The 24456-nt window shown below is 34.3% G+C and overlaps 1 protein-coding gene across 7 annotated transcripts in view; it reads left to right on the forward strand.

Annotated features, from left to right (window-relative positions):
• ANO5 (anoctamin 5) overlaps positions 1-24456 on the forward strand; it is a 94597-nt gene that overhangs the window by 32593 nt on the left and 37548 nt on the right. For all 7 annotated transcript variants that reach the window (XM_032240988.1, XM_032240990.1, XM_032240989.1 and 4 more), the window contains 4 exons: positions 3524-3592; positions 4849-5133; positions 14578-14691; positions 17071-17186. In XM_032240988.1, coding sequence (XP_032096879.1) covers positions 3524-3592; positions 4849-5133; positions 14578-14691; positions 17071-17186 — 584 coding nt within the window. The remainder of the gene's footprint in view (positions 1-3523; positions 3593-4848; positions 5134-14577; positions 14692-17070; positions 17187-24456) is intronic.

Here is a 24456-nt window from a genome sequence, read left to right on the forward strand (position 1 = left end):
CACTCTTTTTCAATCCATAAAACTTCAAAGGAGTAACCACCTAATATTATACAACTTTCCTATTTAAAACCAATAATACACTTAACTTCCCTACCCAAAAGTAGACTTCCTAAAGTGTAGCTCATGTGCGACATCTGGCTTTGAGGTCTTGAACTCTATATGAGTGTATTATTATTAATCGGTTATAGATATTCCTTCTCATGACCTGGCAACTCACAACTATTTTTTAATTTTTTTAAATTTTTGAGTCAGAGCCTTGTTCTGTTGCTCAGGTCAGGAGGCTGAGGCAGGAGGATCAATTGAGCCCAGGAGACCAAGGCTGCAGAAAAACTTAGAATTTACTGACTGACTTTACCTTATATTTGTGCCTATGGACCTCAACTGGGTCCTCATGCTGTGTGGGAATCATACTTTCCTTCCATATTCTGTTGTCTCCCATTCTCCTAGATGACTGTTTTATAACAGTTTTTCTCTTCTTACACTTCCAACACTTCTTCAAGCTTAACTGATCACGCTTTTCTGCTTAATTGAGAAAACTGAAGCAAGAAGAGAAAACCTATAAATTTCTACCACCACACCTGTCCATCCACCAGGAATTTTGCCTGTGTAAATTACCTTACTTTCTGTTACCATAGACAAACTATCCTTCTCCCTAAAGCCAACTCCTCCACTTCTGCCCTTGATTCTGTTTCTTCTTGCCTACTATTCAGGAGTGCCAGAGACAACCCTCAAATTTAGGCGTTCGTTAGAAAGAATCACAGGACTCAGTATATAGTCATGCTTATGGAGATGATTTGTTACAGTGAAATGATACAAAGCAAAACCAGCAAGGGAAAAAGCTCATGGGAAAAGTCCAGAGGAAACCAGGAGTAAGCTTGTAAGGATTCTCTCTCAGTAGAATCATAGGATATACACTTATTTTTTCCAGCAACAGTGTGTGTAAACACATGTGAAATAGCTATTGGGCAAGCCCATTACGACTAAGTCCCCTAGGTTTTTATTAGGGCTGGTTACCTTGTCGCCTTCTGCCTAGCACATACCAAAATTTCATACTTTCAGAAGGAAATCAGATATTCAGCATAAATAACACTGTACAAACAGTATAGGCAAAATGAGCCACTCTTATTGGGTCTGAGAGTGGAGGGAACTCTTCAGAAAAGCAAGGCCCCAGATACTGGAACCTACCTTTCTAAAGTTGCAGCAGGTCTCTCTAAGGTCAGCAGTTTAATGCCTGCTTTATTAGCTCTTTTCTGTATACCTATTTTGGGATATTCCTTGTAAAATTATTTCTTCTTTCTCCTAAATTATATTTAATATTCTTTACCAGGACATTTTCTTCAATGAACAAATACACTGTTAATTTTTCTATATTAAAAAAATTAAAACCCCTCTTTTTGGTCCCAGTTTTCCTACCAGCTACTGTTTCTTTCTTTTTTTTTTTTTTCTACTAAATTATATATTAAACCCATTCTTTTCAAGCCTTCATCCCAACCACTCTGCGCATCTTGTATAAAATCCAGTGGTCAAGCCTCAGCCCTCATCTTACTTTACCTATAAGCAATACTTGAAACAGTTGATCCTTCCCTTTTCGATTGTGTATGTTCTTCACGTGGCTTCCAGGACTCCACATTATCTTCGTTTTTTCTTATTTTACAGTTGCTCCTTCTCAGTCTTTACTTCTTCGAAATCTCTTATTATTGAAGTGCCTCAGGGCACAGTCCCTAATCCTCATCTTTCCTTAACTTACACTGATGTATTTTATCATTCTGTCTCACAGTTTTAAAATTATATATTTTATGATTTTATATGTATTAATCATACAATTCCAGAATTTACTTTTCCAGCCCACATTCCTCCTCCAAATGTGCATAACTAAGTGACTATTCTGCATCTCATACCTTCAATAAGGTACTGGTATAACAACAGACACACAGACCAATGGAATAGAATAGAGAATCTAGATATAAAGCTATGTATTTAAAACAAGCTCATCTATGACAAAGTGGCCAAGAGCATACAATGAAGAAAGGGTAGACTTTTTAATAAACGATGCTGGTAAAACTGGATAACTATATGTAGAAGAATGATACCAGACCCATATTTCTTAACATATAAAAGATCAAGTGAAAGGGGATTAAAGCTTTGACCTGAAACTATGAAGCTACTGGAAGAAAACACTGGGGAAATGCTCCAGGACATTGGTCTACACAGACTTCTTGTGTAAGACCAGGCAATTAAAGGAAAAATAGACCACTGGGATTATATCAAGCCAAAAAGCTTCTGCACCGAAAAGGAAAAGTACCCGTTATTTGATGAATAGGTAAAGAAAACATGGTAAATACACATAATGGAATATTTTTCAGCCATTGAATAAATGAAGTACTATCATTTGCAGCCATGGATGGAATTGTAAGCCATTATGTTAAGTGAAATAAACCAAGCACAGAAAGACAAAAGTCTTATGTTCTCACTCATGTGTGGGAGGTAAAAACATGGATCTCATGAAGAAAGAGTAGATTGGTGGCACCAGAAGCCAGGAAAGGGAGGGGGAAGAAGGGGGATGAAGAGTGGAAAACAATATAAATGTATTTATTACTACTTAACCTTACATCTAAAAATGGTAAATATTGTTAGTTTATATTTATATTTTAACTCAATAAATTTTTTTTTTAAAAAGAAACATACTTTTTTTTTGTCATCCATGCATTGTTTTAATAAAGACTGGGTGGGTGGTTCATACCTGTAATCCCAGTGCTTTGGCTGGCTAAGGCAGGAGAATCATTTGAGGCCAGGAGTTCAAGGCCAGCCTAGGCTAGATAATGAGACCCAGTCTCTACAAAAAAAGTTTTTAAAAAATTACCCAAATGTAGTGACACCTGCTTGTAGTCCCAGCTACTCTGGAGGCTGGGGAGGATTACTTGAGCCCAGGGGTTGGATGCCACAGTGGGCTGTGATTACAACACTGTACACAAGCCTGACAGAATGAGATCTTGTCACTACAAAACAAACAAACGTAAAACTAAGCACCCAAGTGATTATTTAGTATATTTCGGTAATGACCTATAGTTAAACTTAAGTTTATTTTTTGCTAATAGAAGCCATTTTGACCTTCAGGATTAAAAAGTCTTGATGACATACTGGCTTGAAATTCCATTAAATGTATAACTTATTTGAAGATTATTGATCTTTGTAATAGTGAGTCTTTTCAACTTGGAGCATATGTCTCTGTTTATAAAGTTTTTTTTAATTTATGTTATTCAGTAAAGTTTTGTACATTTCTTTAGATAGAGGCTCTGCGTATTTCCTGGTTATCATTTCTGGATACACTGCATTTTTGTAGTTGTTGTGAATTACAGTGCAAGAGAAAAGCAGTATTTGGCATTCAGATGGCGCACACTTACATATAACCATGCGAAGGGCAGAGACCCATCCAGAGTCACAGCTATTGCATATTGAATCTATTAATACTGAGCAAATAAAGCAAAAGTGTTCTACATAATTCTATTGGTTATTTTTGTTATAGGAAAGAAGAAAAGAGTTTGAAAAAAATCTCAGAAAAACAGGTCTTGAGTTGGAAATTGAAGACAAAAGGGTAAATATAGTTATTAATTTATACCACCCTTTAAGTATTGTTTTGTCCTATTCTGGCCTTTGACTGGACAGACTCTGTGCGGGCAATACAATAGCTCTTTTGGCTACAGATACGTGTAATAGGATGATAAGGCCTTTGTCGTACAGGTAAGTAGGTAAGTATTGTGACGATGTAATAATCAAACAGTTTATAATTGGACATAGTTTCCATAAAGAATTTAAAGAAAAAGTTTAGCCTTTTTCTCATAACAGTTTCATTATGAAGTCTTCCTATAATCTGGAACCCTAAATAATTAACCATGCTGTCCTGCAACATAACCTTCTATTTAAGCCAAGACGTTCTTCCTGTTCATGAATATGCCAAGTTTTCTTTTTAATCTCATTTTATTTACTGTTTTTCTACAATTTCATTCAAAATTGTTTTTAAAGGCCTATTTAATAAATCACCTTGTGTATGAAATTTCTAATAGTTCCAGCCTGGGCAACATAGCAAGATCCTGTCTCTACAAAAATTTTTTTAAAAAATTAGTTGGGCATGGTGCCTATAGTCCAGCTATTTGAGAAGCTGAAGTGGAAGGATTGCTGGAGCCCAGGAGTTCCATGGTTGTGCCACTGCACTCTAGCCTTGTCAACAGAGTAAGGCTCTGTCTTAGAAAAAAAAAAAGAAAAAGAAAAATGAAAGGATTACTCTCTCGTTCTCCCATTTTTACTGAACTGATAAATTATTATACCACACAATCCATAACTTTTTCCTATGTAATGAGCCTTCATTACCTAAAGTTCTTCCTCTTTGGGTAGACTATACAAAGAAGCTGGGTAAGAAGGGTGAATACATTTTGCAGTTTATATATATCCCTGATATAACCTAAGTAAAATTTTGAGTTTATAGGTTGTTACTAAGGACTTAAGAAATTGCCCAGAACTACATAGGTAATTGTAGATTTAGAGATGAGTATACACTGACCATGAAATACATTTTTAAAAAATATTCTTTCTCATTTGTGTGTGTCTTTGTATGTCTCTATCTCTCTGTCTCTCATATTTACAAACACATTATATGTATACATATATACATGTTTATGTAACTATAACTATGTTTTGTGAATTTTGTTTTCTCAAAGTTTTGCCTAAAAATTTCAAAAAATTGAAAATGCTTTGATGTGTTTGAGATTTTATAAAATATTGTCTCTTTTATCCAATCATCTCAGTAACAAAATGACCAGTGACGCTTTCTGCTATTTTGCCTTTTTTATGAAGGACTCTGAAGACGGAAGAACTTATTTTGTCAAGATCCATGCCCCTTGGGAGGTATTAGTTACCTATGCTGAAGTCTTGGGAATCAAAATGCCTATTAAGGAGAGTGATATCCCACGCCCTAAGCACACTCCTATAAGCTATGTGCTTGGACCTGTAAGACTCCCACAGAATGTGAAGTATCCCCATCCTGAATATTTTACTGCCCAATTCAGCAGACATCGGCAGGAGCTGTTCCTCATTGAAGATCAAGCAACCTTCTTTCCATCCTCATCAAGAAACAGAATTGTAGGTAGAGAGACCTTTGGGCACTTCTCTTCAAATACGAGATGTGTGCTTGTGTGTGCTTTGATACATGTGCATATGTCATACCATTTCTGCAAAGTGTTTTGTATAGGATATAAGCATTTGGTGATGTTGGGAATTTTGAAGGTATGATTGGAACACATAAACCTGTTACCCTCCCTAACTCTCACACTGTTGTTTAAATATGAGTGGTTGATGGTATGTATGTAGTAAAGAAGGAGATGTTATACAATATTGGAAAAAGAAATTAATCGAGACCTAGAGAACTTTGTAAGATCTTTGAAAATGATTTTATAGTTTTATACATTCAGTGCATAGTAGGGGAAATATTTATAATTCCAAATGGAAACAAAATTTTTAAATTTGTTTCTATATGGATAGAATTTGAGAAACCTCAACATGTTTTTTCCTTCATTTAAAACTATTTTCCACCTTCTAAATAGTATTGTTCCCTTTCCATTTGAAGTCCTAGGATCTTTAAGTTTCCTATTAAAAACCTGTCTCAGAAACAATCATGGTTTTGTGCCACTGTTTCTTTGCATTTAGACAGGAATAGTATCCACTTCATAGGTTACCCAGATAAATAAAGTAGTTAACATATAAGAAGGTTTGAGCAGTGCCTGGCATATACCAAGTGTTCAACAAGTGTTAGATATTATTATTGTTATTTATCTGACTTTCAGAGGGAAAAAAATAAGATTCTATGTTATTTTTTATAGCTTACTTATTTTTAAAAATATATGATTGACACATAATTGTACATATTTATGTGATAAAATATGATGTTTCAATACATGTATATATTATGTAATGATCAAATTAGGATGAGTAGCATATCCATCACCTTAAAATTTTCATTTTTCTGTGATGAGACATTTCAAAAACCTCTTTTCTTTTTATTTTATTTATTTATTTTTTATTGCATTTTAGGTTTTGGGGTACATGTGAAGAACATGCAAGATTGTTGCATAGGTACACACATGGCAGTGTGATTTGCTGCCTTCCTCCCCATCACCTATATCTGGTATTTCTCCCCATGCTATCTCTCCCCGACTCCCCACCCCCCACTGTCCCTCCCCTATTTTCCCCCGACAGACCCCAGTGTGTGATGCTCCCCTCCCTGTGTCCATGTGTTCTCATTGTTCAACACCCACCTATGAATGAGAACATGTGGTGTTTGATTTTCTGTTCTTGTGTCAGTTTGCTGAGAATGATGGTTTCCAGGTTTATCCATGTCCCTACAAAGGACACGAACTCATCCAAAAACCTTTTTTCTAGCTATTTTGATATTTTATTGTTAATGCTAGTCATTCTACTATGCAATAGAACCCCAGAACTTATTCCTTTTGTCCAACTATAACTTTGTACCCGTTGACCAATCTCTCCCATTCTTTCCTCCCCCTGCCTCTCCCTATTCTCTGCTAACCACTATTCCACTCTCTACTTCAATGACAACAACCTTTTAGATCCACATATGAGTGAGATCATATGGTGTTTTTCTATTTTGACCTTAATGTCCTCTAGTTTCATATTGTCACAAATGACAACAATTCATTCTATTTTATGGCTATATGTAGCCATAAAATTTATTTGTCTGTGTATACATCTTTTCTTTCTTCATTCATCCACTGATGGACATTTAGGTTGATTCCACATCTTGGCTGTTGTGAATAATGTTGCAGTAAACATAGGGTGGCAGATATCTCTTAGATATACTAATTTCATTCCCTTTAGTATATACCCAGTAATGGGATTATTGGATTATATGGTAGCTCTATTTTTAATTTTTTGAGGATCGTCCATATTGTCTTTCATAATGGCTGTACCAATTTGTATTCTCATCTGTAGTGTGTAAGGGTTCCCTTTTCTCCACTTCCTCTCCAACACTTGTTATCTTTTGATTTTATATATTAATCTAATCACCACGGTTCTAAAAATAAGATCCTTTTCCTTGAGATTACTTACTTTCTTTTCCTGAGGAATTAAAGGTCTGATTTCATTTTTTTCTAGTTCCTAAATAAATATTTTTAAAATTCACTGACAGGAATATTCAACAAAATGTAATTCCTAGAATTTAGCATACACATTCACAAACTAAAAATGTTCTCCCCTTTTATTTTTAACCAGGATTAAACAACAACAAAAACCTAAGTCAGGATTTGTGGGAATAAAGAGCAAATGACACAGAATCAGACCTTGTTTCAAGTCGTAACTCTGCTTCTTTCTAAATACGATGATTTCTCTTAAAACAAATAATGATAATACTGACATTATTGTGAAAATCAAATGAAATAATGTATGTAATGCAGTCTGAAAACTGAAAAGTATTTTAGAGATATTTGTTGCCTTGAAAAGTTGTTCATAAAAAGCCAATGAACTCATTGGAACAAATTAGGAACTTGATCGGGAATAGAAATGCCAATATTCATTTACCGCTACTTGTTCTTTGTAAACAGTGTCAATACCTTAGGCTAATTCAACCTTAAAGCACAATTTATCTTCCTTCATAGTGTAGCAACATTGTTCTTGCATTATTGAGGAAGAAATTTGGGAAGTTAATATAGAAAAAGTCCCTTCCTTTTTATCCTTATCCAGAACACTAGATTCCTTGGATATACAAACTGAATAGTATTACAAGAGCATCTTACATTAGTATAGAATTTCATACATTTCAAAGCATTTCACAACCATCATGGCATCTGAGCTTCACAATATATAGTATATATTTTATAGTCCATATATGTGATATGTTTGTGTATATACACACCAATATGTAGATTTGTATATGTGTATATGATGAATATATATGATTATATGTTTATACCTTTTGTTGTGGAAGAAGGCCAGACTTTTTAACATGAACAAAGCTCTAGATTTATCCATATGTGCTGGTAGACAAGCTTACACTATCAATATGAGATTTAAATTAAACATATGGTCAAGGAATTTCTATGTGTATAGAAAGAGAAACAAATAAGATATATCTAATTTTAATTGCAATGTCTTTCCTTAAAGCTAGAGAACTAGTTTTTATAGGACACCAATGCTAAATTTCAGTCCATTTATAGGGAAAATTTTTCATTTCACTAATAATACGTAATATATGGATTCATGTCAGTATCTTTTTTGTCAAATAATATTTCACAGCTGGATTTTATACGTTCTAAGTGTACTTCTTCCCGACACAGTTGCTTTTTGATAGTTTTTTTTTTTAATTATCTTAAATTTAGGTTTGTAAAGTATTTTAAAAAGTTCAGATTCATATATTCAGTCACCTACAAATCATATCTGTGTACCTATCAAAAGCACCCATATTTGACCTGCTTAAAGCCAAACATTTTAGCTATTATTCCCACGTGTCCTCCTGACAACCAGTACCAAAAAGCAAACAGACAAAAATGATCCAAACCAGTTCCTCTTCTAAGTATCCCTCTTCCCATGAACAGCACCTCCATTCAGGCATCAGTAAGAAGGCTAAGATTTATTTATGCTAATGCTCTTTTACCAGCCATGTTCACCAACCACTAGGTTCTATCAGTTTTACTCCTAACCCTCTTTTGAATTTGTACCCTTCTATCCCCACCTCCCCTATTACCAAATGATCCAAAATTTCATATATTTCAAAGCATTTCACAACCATCATGGCATCTGAGCTTCACAATATATAGTATATTTTTTATAGTCCATATATGTGATATGTTTGTGTATATACACACCAATATGTAGATTTGTATATGTGTATATGATGAATATATATGATTATGTGTTTATACCTTTTGTTGTGGAAGAAGGCCAGACTTCGTCATTCATGAGATCTACAAATATGCATTTTCATTGGTCTTCCTACCCATGCTTTTGCCACTCTCTTACATAGACATCCACAATTATCTTTGTAAATCAACTCTGATGGTGTCAGCCCTTCAGACCTCACTATACCTCTTATGGTACAGATCAGAATTATTAATGTGACTCAGAACTACATTATTCACTTCAGAGGAACTAGAATATTAAAAAAATTATTTTTGTGCATTTTTTATCAGTATGTATCTTCCCACTAGTTTTACGATCGTATGCTCAATGCCCAGTACATAAACACTCATAAGTGTTTTTTAAGTAATGAATTTATCAGTAAGATGTACATTATTTCATCACATCATTTATATTATAAGCATTTTTCAATATTTTAATAACACTTCCATGGGTCATTTACCTTATTAAATTTTTCAATTGTGCAAGTAAAGCACAATTTCATCCTTGTTGTGAAAATATGAAACATTAAAGAGGTATGTATCATAAAATGAAAAAATAGGTTATATTAATCCCCATTTTACTTATTTTTCAGTGACAAACACCAATTAACAGTATATTCTTTCACATCTTTTTGTGACAGTACATATTAATGTATTCATTTCAATGATTGCTCATATTCTATAGTATACATATAATTTTATTAAATGTTTTTGCTTTTGATAGCTATTCAGGTTGCTTCCAACTTTTCTGATATTACAAACAACTCTGCAGTTTGCAGGCTGGTATTTACATATTTCAACATAAATATAAGTGCTCTGCAAAATAGATACCACATGTAAAATTTTGAGATCTAAGGACATGCACATTTTTTTGGGGGGGGGGTTCCTAATTAGCTTTTATTCAAGCCCTTAAATCTGTGAATATGTGATGTTAATGCCACTTTTCGTTTGTATTAGATTAGCATATGCAGCTGGCTTTCCAAACCGTGGTCCTATTGATAGTACTGTAGTTGTAAAACGTACATAGGATAATTTGCCTCCTTCACGGTGGGAAAATGGCAAAGAACATCTATTTACTTCGATTTTTAAAAATTCTAATATATTCAATTTATTTTAATAATAACACGCAAACTTCCTTCCTTTGACACAATTCTATTTGTAATTGCACTTTGTAATATGAAACCTTGAAAACATTTGGAGTTAATTATGTTCTTTGTAATATGAAACCTTGAAAACATTTGGAGTTAATTATGTTCAATGTTGTATTTCTGTATATGTAGTCATGATTTTTAATTGTAATGGCTTATATTCCACCATATTTAAATTTTTATATATATTACCTGTCACACTTTGCAAAAAGATGTACTAATTTAGACTCCTAGTAACAACATATAAGAGTACTTGGTTTTCCACATACATATCTTTCTGGACACAAGAAAGTATCAGCCTTTCATGTTGTCTCTTTATTTAATGCATAAAATAAATAGAGGCCCATAAGTCATAATTACCACAAAATGAACACAGCCATGTGACCACCACCAGCACTTAAAGAGAAAATATTCTTAGCCATCTAGAAGCTCTGGTGCCTCCTCCCATTCACTATTCCCTTTCTGCTCAGCAGAGGTAGACTAACTTCTTACAGCAGAGATTAGTTTGGTTTGTTTTAAAATTCTATAAAAATGCAATCATACAGTATATATTCTTTATAGTCTGGCTTCTTTAACTCAAGCTTTATTTGGTTGATCAGTTTAGCTCTTGTATGAACTTTTGTTCATTTTCATTTTTTGGTATAGAAATTATTTGTGTATGTGTCATTAATATTTTAATTTGCACTTCCCTGACTAAATGAGATTGATCTCCTTGTATCTGTTTTTTGACCATTTAGAAATGCAATTTTGTCAAGTATATGGCAAAGTCACTGGCTGTTTTCAATTAGGTCTTCCCTTTTCTTGTTAATTTGCAGTAGTTATTTGTATATTCTTAATCTGAGTTTTTTTATTCATTATATATTCTACCGATCTTACTTTGTGTTTCCCTTTTGAATATTTTTAGTTAAATAGATGTATTTAATTTTAATATAGCCTACTTTCTCAACTTTTTATATTAATAATGCTCTTAATATTCAACTTTCCCCAAGGTAATGAAGTTAATTTTCTATATCATCTCTTGAAAGTTGTATTATTTTACTTTTTACATTGACAACTTCTATCTACCTGTAATTGATTTTTTTGCCTTGTACTAAATGTAAGTCAAGTGTATAGTCAGTCTGGTTGCACCAATTGTTGAAAACGTTCAACTTTTCATACTGTTTTACCATGCCACCTTTTGATATAACTTAAGTATCTATATATTTGTAGCTCTACCTCTGAATTTTATTCCGCTGACCTACTCTGCCTATATTTGCATCAGTACTTAGAATGTTGAATTTTATCTGAGTTCTGTAGTCCTGGAAGACAGGGATAGTTAAAGGAATCATTTCATATTCTGGAAAACTGCTTACTACACAGAACCCCTCTTCCCTGTATGACTTAGTTAATACTCATAGATCTTCCTTCCCAACAGTTTGACTTGACAGCGCCGTTTGCCACATAGTTCATCCTAAATTCAGCTGGTAATTGAAATGTTCATCTGTGTTAGTTACTTGCTTTTATTCCAAGAAAAAATAAAACTTCTCATATCTCTATATCAAGAAGTAGTTACAGCATGTAGCCAGGTGCTTAGGCTAAACTCCCATGGAGACTGGGAGACAGGTATTCTGCTTTTCTGGATGCTTACATTTAAAAATGATTAATTGAAGAAAACGTAGGAAAAACATGCCTGGTTTATAAAATTGGCAAGAGCCTTATTTAGCTCTTTAAAAGATTTTACACATATCTCAAAGGGACAAAGAAAGAATTTATAAGTTCTCTAAAGGAAATAGGAGAGGGCTTCAAAATTTTGTGGATAAACAGAATGAAAGAAATAAAATTTAAACTTTATTTCTCAACATAAGCTTTGTCAGTGTCCAGTCATTTTTTGTAAGTGATCATAGCAGCCATTTAATTCATCCCTAAAGAACTGAGGGTCCTGGGAATCTAACCATGTAAATGCAGTCTTATTTACATTATTAATTGAAGAAAAATGGAATGCCCATGCTAGACATTTTAAGATTAGGAAACAAAATAAGTCAGACTGAGCCAACTCAGGACTGAAATGTAGATGCCAAATTATTTCTCACTGAAACTCTTGCAAAAATTGTCCTTGTTTTATAAGAGGAGTGAGCAGGAACATTGTCCCTGTGAGGAAGGGCTCTCTGCTGAAGAATTCCCAGAAGTTTTTCTGCTAAAACTTTGGCTAATTTTCTCAAAACACTCTCATAATAAGCAGAATGCCAACAAGCAAAATTCCTTGAGTATCCCCCAAAAAACTGTTAACATGGTCTTTGCTCGTGATTAGTCTGTTTTTGCTTTCCCTGAACTACTTCCACCTCTTGGTAGCGATTGCTTTTATTATGCTTTATCTTCAGGTTAGTACTGGCAAAGCCGTGTTTCATCTCCTGTCACATTTCTTCAAAGAAGTTCTTTAGGACCACTTATTTAAAATTTCTATTGAAAGCTGCTTTTGTCTGCAGGTGATCTGAGCGCAACAGTATTGACACCCATTGATTGGAAAGTTTGCTTTACTTAAATTTTTCAGTCAGAATGGTGAAAGCTGAACCAGTTGATATATCTGTGGTGTTGACTATTATTTGTGCTGTTCATCAGTAGTCCTCTTCAATTAGGGCATGAACACGGGGAATTTTTTCCTTACAAATTGATGTGCATGGTCTGCTGCTATGGGCTTCATCTTCAACATTATCTCATCCCTTCTTAAAATGACGTATTCATTTGTAAGCTGTTGATCTCTTTGGGGCACTGTCTTCATAAGCTTTTTGTAAAGGATCAGTGAGTTCACCATTCTTCTGCCCAAGCTTCACCATAAATTTGATATTTGTTCTTGCTTCAATTTTAGCAGAATTTATGTTGCTCTAACAGTGGCCCTTTTCAAATTGATGGGTCCGTCTCAGTCCCTCAAATTAAATCCTGTTCAGAAACGTTATAATAAGTTAATATGAGTTTATTTTTTTGCAAAAAAATTGAAAACCGCACATAGCCATTTTTCATGAGTGTTTTGAAGACCCCCTTACACTCCAAGGAAAACGAGGTGGGGGAAGTCACTTTCCCTTTTGGCACCAGGAAAATTTATTTCTTTTACATCTATCCTTATCCCTGTAGTTTCTCCTTTTTGTTGTTATTAACAGTGTATAGTAACAAAGGCCAGACACACTTCCCTTCTTCCAAATTCTCATTCCTCATTTCATAAATGGCTAGCTGAACTGTTTATTCCCATGCATCCATCAGAACAAGCAATTGACCTGATTTGACCAAACTTCAAGCTTCTCTCCTCCTTATAGGAACCTGAACATTGAACTACTCTCAACTTGAACCAATATTGTCACGTATAGCGGCTCCTCCTTAACACAAAGATAATCTCTGAAACTTGCTTTCTTCTCCCTATGAATAAAATGACTTTTCTGTCTGACCTTTCAGATGTTTGCAGATCTCCTTAAACTTTCTTTCTATTGCAATAATTTTTTCAAATAATATCTTTACATGCCTAAATTCAGGATTTTTTAAAAAATTATACAATACTATGCTTTAGTAGTATAATATTAAATGTATTTAAAATACATTTAGAATTTATAATACATCTTAAAACCTGGTAGAGTAAATGTTTCCACTTTGTTAACATCCCATCTTTTTTTGGTAAATCTTTCCTAAGGAAATAATTCAAAACATGTAAAATAAGTCACATGTTTTGACATTTATAAAAATTAAAACTTCTTGCATAAATTATTATTTATATATTGAGTTGGAATATTGAGCTGCTCCTAATATGAATGATGAGTTTAGATGATGATGATTCAAGAACTACAACCATTTCAATCAATAATTCCTTGAATTGTGAAATGTAAAGGAAAGGAAAGGTAGGGGACTATTGTCTAAAATCACACTAAAAAAACAATTCAGCAATTAGAAATACAGAAATTTTGAAAAGTTCCTGGAAGATAAAAAGGAGATGAGATTGAATTCACAGAAATACAAGAACAGAGGACATCAAAGTTCAAATTATTTTCAGGATAAATTGATAGAAATATGCAACCTGTTGCAAAGTGGCTGTAGAGATAGGATCACCTTGGCTAATAAATTCGGATATCAGGTAAAAGGGCTTGTAAAAATAATTAATTGAAAAAATATTCAAGACAGCTTGGATAAATATCAATTGTATTCCACATTCCCCCAACTGAACTGTTAGTAGTGAAATTAATCTCCTACTTGAAGTGCTAATTATAGTAGGAATTCTGGCACAAAGAACTCAAGAGGAGATTGGAACAGGTGAAGCAAAATAAATTATGATCTGTTTACTCCTGCACCCCATCAAAGGAATGGGGAGCTCTCAGACTCAGAAGTTAAATTATCTGTAAACTCCTTGTAATCCTACACTCTACATCTTCTTCCAGACAACAAAGGGAAGCTTCCTTCTGTAATTAGAGCCTGTATACACATTCAAAGTAGACATTGTTAAATTGTGATTGAAAGAAATGTAGAAAGCATGAATTTCTGAAATGTGATAGTGTCTCTTTGTACTTACCTTGTAGGTGTACTATATTCTCTCAAGATGTCCTTTCGGCATAGAAGATGGGAAGAAAAGGTTTGGGATTGAAAGACTGCTAACATCTAACACGTATTCATCAGCCTATCCACTCCACGATGTATGTATAGTTTGATTGTGAAATTCTGAGCCGATTTTCCTCCTACTATGTTCATTATTGGGAGAGGGAATCTTCCTTTACTTCAAATTACTTAGTTTTCTCTTATGGTAGGAAAATCCCCAAAGACTTCCTGATTCCAAGCTGAGAGGTTTACCAGTTATGCTGAGTTATATAGGAAATGTGTCTTTAAAGTTTCAAATGGACATTTATTTTAAAAACTTTTACATGTGCACATGACTTTTTATTAGAACCCGTTTTGAAAATAGCAGTAACATTAAAAGAACATTTTAGAACATAATATTTGGAAATTTCTATCTGAGCCCATTAGCTCTTTTCTCATTTATAAAATTTTGAAGCTGTAAATAATTTAAATTACATGCCATATTCATTCATCTAATGCATGATTGGTTTCAATTATATGTAAACATTCTGTTAGGCATTATTGGAACACAACCACGAATCCAAGTTCACAGACTAGGGCTCTCATAGAAATAAAGCATGTGTACAACTGCAATACAAACTAAAGGCTTCGGTGCATAAGAATATTTCAGATGTTGGACGGGCGTGGTGGCTCATGCCTGTAATCCCAGCACTTTGGGAGGCCGAGGCGGGTGGATCACGAGGTCAAGAGATCGAGACCATCCTGATCAACATGGTGAAACCCCATCTCTACTAAAAATATAAAAAAATTAGCTGGGCATGGTGGCGTGTGCCTGTAATCCCAGCTACTCAGGAGGCTGAGGCAGGAGAATTGCCTGAATCCAGGAGGCGGAGGTTGCGGTGAGCCAAGACCGTGCCATTGCACTCCAGCCTGGGTAACAAGAGCGAAACTCCGACTCAAAAAAAAAAAAAAAAAAGAATGTTTCAGATGTTATAACAACTGATATTCAGAAGAATTTTGGGGGGGGGGAGGTTGGCAATCACTGTACAAAAACATTGAGTTGTGTAAGTTTAACAGAGAAGTCACATTTTACAAGATGCACCTGTTGAATCAAACCTGAAAACTTGGCCTTAGAACCAAGAGACTCAGCCTAGTTTCTGGGTGTTTTTGAGGGAAACATTCCCATCTGAATAGCCAGTGTTTAAATTTCACCACCTATTGGCAGTGGAAATCCTGCAGCTGAATGTGTATATGTTCTAATGTGAGATTGTCCCTTGGAACTTCTATTTTTATCGTTTCTTCTGTTACGGTTTTACTCTTCCATACTTATAAAAGACGTTTTGATGATGTGTTCTCTTTGCAAGAAATATAGTTCTCAGGAATACAGAAGAAACGAATATTTCCACTGAAACAAGTGGCAGCTAAGTAATTCCTCATTTTTTTCAAAACAGTGTTGCTGTAATAGTTTCCAAAAGCCCAAAGCCTGCTCTTCCTTGTAAACTATACATGTAGCCTTTCAGTAGAGTTATATAGACTCATTGGAAATTCAGTTTTACTGACTGAGCTATCATTAGAGACAGCTATAACTTACTGTTCATTTTACTTTTTTATCTTTCTTTTCTTCTGAATGCAATATTAGGTACTGGATTTTCCCTTATATGCTTTGCAGGATAATTTTTCAAAATACCCACATAGGCTGCTTTTTTTTGTTGTTTAATTTCTTAAGATTCAGTTGGATTAGCTACAGAAGAAGAAAAAGTTCGAATCTGGGTGATATAAAATTTAACACCTTATTATCTAAAGGTTTTCACACGTGCTAAATTTTAAACTGGATATTTATTCAGTGCTTCCTTCAGCAGTTCATTTGTCTACAGTAAAAACAGAATGTCTTAAACAACCACAGTGTCCACAATACTTTGCTAGTCCATGAAAAGATATTAATAATATTAATCAGTGTCTAACCATGGGAGAAGAACTTATGTATGAAGCAATACTGAGCCTCTTAAATGCTGAAGTTTGTTGTATTATTTTAAGTTCTTTGGGAAATGGCTATCAGTGTGGACAGAACAGGAGTCTCTTTCTGTATTAGCAATATCACTTTGGATTAGTTATTTAACATTGCTTGAAATTTAATTTTCTCATCTGTAAAAAAGTACTAGCCCATTTCTAAAGTCCTATCCAGTTATATAGTGATATGTCTCTCTGGGCCGTGAATATTATATTAGGGTTTCAGTAGAGACGAAAGGGCATTCCAGGTGAAGGAACAGCTTGAGTAAAGCCAAAGTCCTACACGTGTATTTGGAGATAGCTGTATGTGAGAATTTGATAAACAAATATTATTATAGTTTGTGAAATAATTTTACATCAATTGAATATGAAATGTAAAAGTATAAGAAAAGAGCCTTGTTTACTAACCTTCTTAGGAAAACAGTGTTTATTTACTTTACCTTTGTCTTTTGCTTCATCTTTTATGTACCCCCATCTCTGAATATCTGCAGGGCCAATATTGGAAGCCATCAGAACCTCCCAATCCTGCTAATGAAAGATACATACTTCGCAAGAATTGGGCTCGATTTTCCTATTTCTACAAGGAGCAGCCTTTAGATTTGATTAAGTAAGTTTCATACGTAGGATCAAACCAATTAAAACTTGATAACGTGATTTTTATTCACAATGGCATCATATTCTGTTAATTTTACTACTATTTTCACCCACTGTTTTACTACATTTCACAGCTTCTTGGTTTCATATCTACACTATCAATTAATAATTCATTTAGGAGAATGTCGTTGCCAAATTGACGAAAGATAACAGAGATAGTATGGTTGTTAAGAGGTTAAACCTTAGCGTCTAGCTAGGCTGAATTCCAGTCCAAGTTCTGCCTCTTGAAAGCTATATAAATTTGGTCAAGTTACTTAACCATTATGAAAATGGGAATAACACTATTACTACTTTTTAGCATAGTAGTAGTAATATCTACACTATCTGTAAAAAGGGATTAGCAATATTACTACTTTTTAGCATAGGAACTAGCACTTAGTGTTTAATACATATTAGTTTTCTCCTGGAGTCCAGAAATTTGGAACATAAGATAAAGGTTGTGTATGGATGTTTGTGTGTGTGTGCTCTCAGTGAGCTGTGAAGACATGTGTTCTATGACCTCAATCCTTTGGATAGTTTCATTAGCTAAGCAAGAAGACTATGGTTCCAGGTTATTGCTTTAAATCATAGCAGTACTACAGGCGTACAATATATTAGGAGACTTCTGCTATGATTTTATCAAATGAACTATTAGATTAGATATCTCTTGCCACTATAGGCAGTGTTTTTTACTCGATGATTTATACTTTCATTGCTGTGCTTACATAGCATCACAGCATCTGTTTCATGACACTGGTTTGAATGCGTCCATCCAAATCAATTGAAATGTTGTCTCAAGAGTATGTTTAAGTCAAATTAGAGGGCAAATTTTGAAAAATAAATGTTGCCTAGTCAGTTTACAAACTGGCGCTTTTGGTAAATCATGCAAACTCTTTCTTGAATGGCTATTTAAACTGTTTTGAATAATAATTACTTAATACTTTAAGTTATAAAACTAGGATATTTGTCAAAAACATTTAAAATAATTAAGAGATGTACAAAGTTTTAAATGAAATTCTACTTTCATCAAACTCCACAAAAATAGCTAGGCTTGATTTGGGTAATATTGATTTAGTCCTAATTTTGTGTTCATGCATAAAAAAGCATAGAAGCATTTTTTTTTCTTAGAGCAATGGGATCTTTATCTTCTCTTTTGTGCTAAGATTTTTCTTTTTTTCTTTATTCACTAAATAGTATGTTACTGATACCCTTCTATGAATACCCAAATATCTTTCTGATACTATTTAGTGAAACACAGAATGCCTTATTATGAATTTTTCATAATTCATTTATTGGTTTTTCTATTGAAAAACATTAGTCTGTCCCAATTTTTAAATATAATTTCAACTTTTTTTTTTTTTTTTTTTTTTTGAGACGGAGTTTCGCTCTTGTTACCCAGGCTGGAGTGCAATGGCGCGATCTCCGCTCACCGCAACCTCCGCCTCCCGGGTTCAGGCAATTCTCCTGCCCCAGCCTCCTGAGTCGCTGGGATTACAGGCACGCGCCACCATGCCCAGCTAATTTTTTTTTTTTGTATTTTTAGTAGAGACGGGGTTTCACCGTGTTGACCAGGATGGTCTCGATCTCTTGACCTCGTGATCCACCCGCCTCGGCCTCCCACAGTGCCGGGATTACAGGCTTGAGCCACCGCGCCCGGCCAATTTCAACATTTTATTTTAGATTCGGGGAGGTGGTATACATGCATATTTTTACATGGGTATATTGCATGATGCTGAGGTTTGGGGTGCAGATCTTGTCACCCAAGTAGTGAGCATAGGTAGTAGTAAAGACAGGTAGTTTTTTAACCCACGTCCGTCTCCCACCTTACCTCCTCTAGTAGTCACCAGTGTCTATTGTTGTCATCCTTATGTCTATTTGTACTTAATAGTTAGCTCCCACTTACAAGTGAGAAAATGCAACTTTTGGTTTTCTGCTCTTGTGTTAATTTGCTTAGGATAATCACCTTCAGCTGCGTTCATGTTGTTGCAAAGGACATAATTTTATTTTTTTTTATGGTTGTGTAGTATTCCTTGGTATATATGTACCACATTTTCTTTATCTCCACCATTAATGGGCACCTAGGTTGATACCATGTCTTTGCTAATGTGAATAGTGCTGCAATGGTCCTATGGGCGCATACATCTTTTTGGTAGATCAATTTATATTGTTTTGAGTATATACCCAGTAATTAGATTGTTGGGTCAAATGGTAGCTCTGTTTTAAGTTCTTTGCAGAAGCTGCAAACTGCTTTCCACAGTGGCTGAAAAAATTTTCATTCCCATCAACAATGTACAAATTCTCTCTTTTCTCCAAGATCTCACCAGCATCTGATATTTCTTGACTTCTCTTAGGAACAGCCATTCTGACTGGTATGAGATGGTGTCTAACTGTGGTTTGATTTGCATTTCTGTGGATTAGTGACAATTAGCATTTTTTCATATGTTTGTTGGCTACCTGTATGTCATTTGAGAAGTGTCTGTTCATGTCCTTTGCCAGATTTTTAATGAGGTTATTTAGATATTGCTTGTTGACTCACTGGAGTTCCTCATAGATTCCAGATATTAGACCTTTATTCAATGTGTAGTTTGTGAATATTTTGTCCTATTCTGGAGATTGTCTGTTTATTCTATTGATAGTTTATTTTGTTGTGCAGAAGTTCTTTAGTTTAATTAGGTCCCACTTGTCAAATTTTTTGGTTATTGCAATTACTTTTGGTGACTTAGCCAAAAATTTTTTAGAGAAAGGTATTTCTTAGGTTTTCTTCTAAGATTTTTGTAGTTTGAGGTCTTGCATTTAAAACTTTATTTCATCTTGAGTTAATTTTTCTGTATAGTGAAAGGGTCCAAGTTTCACTATTCTGTATATTACTAGTTAGTTATCTCAGCACCATTTATTGAATATGGAATCCGCTCACCATTGCTTGTTTTTGTCAGCTTTGTTGAAGACTAGTTGGTTGGAGGTGGGCAGCTCCATTTCTGGTTTCTTTGTTTAGTTTTGTCAGTCTATGTGTCTGTTTCTGTACCAATACAATGCTGTTTTGCTTACTGTAGCTGCATAGCATAGTTTGAAGCCAGGTAGCATGATGCTTTCAGTTCTGTTCTTTTTGCTTTGGATTGCTTTGCCTATTTGGGCATTTTTAGGTCCTGTGCAAAAGTTAGAATAGCTTTCTCTAATTCTGTGAAAAAATGTCATTGGTAGTTTGATAGGAATAACATTGTATTTATAAATTACTTTAGGCAGTATGACCATTTTAATGATACTGATTCTTCCAATGCATGAGCATGGAATGTTGTTCCATTTGTTTGTGTCATCTCTGATTTCTTTCATCAGTGTTTTGTAGTTTTCCTTGTAGAGACCCTTTGCCTCGTGGATTAGCTATATCTCTAGATATTTTATTTTTTTGTGTGGCTATTGTAAATGGGACTGTGTTCTTGATTTGACTCTCAGCTTGAACATTATTGGCATATACTTATTTTTGTTCTTTGATTTTGGGTCCTGAAACTTTACTGAAGTCTCTTATCTGTCATTTCTGAGGTCTAGGAGACTTTTGGTAGAGTCTTTAGGGTTTTCTAGGCATAGCATTATTTGTCAGCAAAGAATTATAAAGTTTTTCATCTTCTTTTCCTATTTGGATGCCTTTTATTTCTTTCGCTTGCCTGATTCTTAGTTAGTACTAGGTTAAATAGGAGTGGTAAGAGTGGTCATCTTTATCTTATTTCATTTCTCAAGGGGAATGATTACAGCTTTTGCCCATTCAGTATGATGTTGGCTGTGGGTTTATCATAGATGGCTCTTATTATTTTGAGATATGTTATTTCAATACGAAGACTATGGAGGATTTTAATCATGAATGGAAAGGGATGCTGAATTTTATCAAAAGCTTTTTCTCCATTTATTGAGATGATCATATATTAATAGTATTTCCTCTTAATTCTGTTTATGTGGTGAATCATATTTACTTATTTGCACTTGTTGAATCAGCTTTGAATCTCAGGAATAATGCCAGTTTGATCGTGATGTGTTAACTTTTTGATGTGCTCCTGGATTTTGTTTACCAGCATTTTGTTGAGGATTTTTGTGTCTATATTCATCAGGGATATTGACCTGACATTGTCTTTTTTTGTTGTTTTGTCTCTATCAGACTTTGGTATCAGGCTGATGCTGGTTTCATAGAATGAGTTATGAAGAAGACTTTCCTTTTTGAGTTTTTGGAATAGTTTCAGCAGGGTTGTTACCAGTTCTTTGTATGTCTGCTAGTATTTGGCTGTCAATCCATCTGGTCTAGGGATTTTTTGGTTGGTAGATTTTTAAATTGTTGATTCAATTTTAAAACTTATAATGGTCTCTTCAGGTTTTTACTTTCTTCCTGGTTTAATCTTGAGAGCTTTTGTGTTTCCAGGAATTATTCATTTCCTCAAGATTTTTGAATTTATGTTCATAGAAATTTTCGTAATAGTATTAGAGGATCTTTTGTATTTCTATAGGTTTAGTTATAATATCATTGTTGTCATTTCTCATTGGACTTATTTGGATCTTTTTTTCTTTATTAATCTACCTAGTGGTCTATCAATCTTGTTTATTTTTGTGAAGAACCAATTCTTGGTTTCATTGATCTTGTGTATAGATTTTTACATCTCAACTTAGTTCTTTTAAAATTTTAGTTTTTCCTTCTGCTAGCTTTGAAGTTAGTTTGTTTTTATTCTCTAGTTCCTATAGGTGCAATTTTAGATTGTTATTTTGAGGTCTTTCTAACTTCTTAATTGAGACATATTAGAGCTATAAACTTTCCTCTTAGTACTGTTTTAACAGCATCCCAAAATTTTGGCAAGTTGTACCCTATTTTTATTAATTTCAAAGAATTATTTGATAACAGGAGTTATTCAGGAGCAAGTTGTTTAATTTCCATGTATTCGTATAAATTTGAGACATCTTGATATTTATTTCTGTTTTTAAAGCACTGTGGTCTGTCTGAATATGTGCTTGATATTATTTTTTTTATTTATTGAGACTTTATTTCTAAATGTGATTCCTGAAAAGATGAGAATATATATTATATGATTGGTTAGTGCTCTGTAGATGTATATTAGGTACAATTGTTTGAGTGTTAAGTTTAAGTTCAGAATTCTTTTGCTAGTTTTCTGCATCAATTATCTGTCTAATGCTGTCAGTGGGATGCTGAAGTCTTCTACTATTGTGTGGCTATCCAAGTGTTTTTATAGGTCAAGAAGGGATTGTTTTATAAACATGGGTTCTCCATTGTTGGGTACATAAATATTTAGGATAGTTAAGTTTTCTTGTTGAATTGAGCCCTTTATACTTACGTATGGCCTTCTTTGCCCTTATTAATTCTTGTTGGTTTAGAGCCTGTTTCATCTGATAGAATAGAGATTCCTGTTCATTTTTGTTTTTTATTTGCATGGTAGATCTTTCTCCATCCCTTTACTTTGAACCTGTGAGTGTCATTATACAAGAGATGGGTCTTTTAAAGACAGCAGACAGTTGGATCTTGTTTTTTTTTTGTTTGTTTGTTTTGTTTTTTATCCAGCGTGCCACTCTTTGTCTTTTCCATGCAGTGTTTAGACCATTTATATCCAGTGTTAGCATTCATATGTGAGATTTTTATATTGTCTTCATGTTGTTAGCTTGTTTTGTAGACTTGATTGTATAGTCACTTTCTAGTGTCTTTGGGCTATGTGTTTAACTATTTTTTGTGACAGCAGGTGTTGTTCTTTCATTTCCATGTTTAGCACTCCCTTAAGGACCTTTTGTAAGCCTTGTTTAGTGGTAGCAAATTCTCTCACCATTTGCTTGTCTGAAAAGGATTTTATTTCCCCACTTAGGAAGCTTGGTTTGATGGGATGTGAAATTCTTGGTTGGAATTTCTTTTTTTAAATAATACTACAAATAGGCCTCCAATCTCTTCTGTCTTGTAAGATTTCTGCTGACAGGTCTGCTGCTAGCCTAATTGGGGTTCCATTTCTGTGTGATCTGACCTTTCTCTCTAGTTGCTTTTAATTTTTTTTTCCATGTTGAACTTGGTCAATCTGATGACTGTGTACCTTGTGCATGGTCATCTTATATAGTGTCTCATCAGGGTTCTCCATATTTCTTGAATTTGTATCTCAATCTCTCTGGTGAGATTGGTGACATTTTTATGCCTCAAATAATTTTCCAGGTTATTTGGTCTCTATATAACCCTATATTTCTTGAAGGTTTTGTTCATTTTTAAATTCTTTTTTTTAACCTTTGCCTGGCTGAGTTGATTTGAAGAACTGGTCTTTGAGCGCTGAGATTTTTTCCTCAGTTTGGTCTATTCTGCTATTAATACCTCCTATTGTATTATGAAATCCTTGTAGTGATTGCTTCCATTCTAGATGTTCAGTTTTGTTTTTACCTAAAATGGCTATTTCATCTTTTAGCTCTTAGATTGTTTTACTGGATTCCTTGGATTGGATTTTAACCCTCTCTTGAATCTTGATGAGTGTCTTTCCATCTAGATTCTGAATTCTATGTCTGTCGTTTCTGTCATTACCATCTAGTTAAGAACCATTGCTGAGGAGTTCATTTGGAGATAAGGGGACACTGACTTTTGAATTTCCAGAGTTCTTGCACTGAATCTTTCTCATCTGAGAGGGCTGGTGTTCCATTAACTGTGTTATAAGTTGAATATAGTCAATTGGCTTCATTTCTGGGTGCTTTCAGAGAGCCAAGTCTCTGTACGGGGTCTTTATTCGTGGCTGGATTCTTGCCTTGTGTTTCACAGTTTTGTATACTAGCAGAATATTTTTTGGTGTTATAATTTGGGCTACTATCCAGTAGATGGCACTTAAGAGTAATAGTCAGCAAATAGGCCCAGCCTTGTGGTGCTTCAGTATTTCTGCCTATTAACAGCAGTGCTCTGTGGTAGGGGGGAAAGAGAGATGACCCTCTCTCCTGGTCTGCTTCGGGGTCCTAGGGAAGCCCCCTCTGATCACTGTCACTGTGTCCAGATTTCCTCTGTTACCTGCTAATTTCAGTATTACTTCTGATATGATCTGATATGATTTATAATTTGTTCTACTTCTCTCTGGAGTTCATTCAATTTTTGTTTTATATCTTTCCACTTTTCTCCATTCCTTTTTTCAGTTTTTATATTTCTGGGGTTTTCTTATATCAGCAAATTTATTTGAGAAGAGTTCACTCAGTTTTAAGTTTTTTATTACTGTATTTTTCAATTTCATATTATTTGGGGAGAATTATCAGCC

Source organism: Sapajus apella, unplaced genomic scaffold (genome assembly GCF_009761245.1).
Source record: "Sapajus apella isolate SASKATOON/1434 unplaced genomic scaffold, GSC_monkey_1.0 scaffold47, whole genome shotgun sequence".
NCBI classification, from domain to species: domain Eukaryota; kingdom Metazoa; phylum Chordata; class Mammalia; order Primates; family Cebidae; genus Sapajus; species Sapajus apella.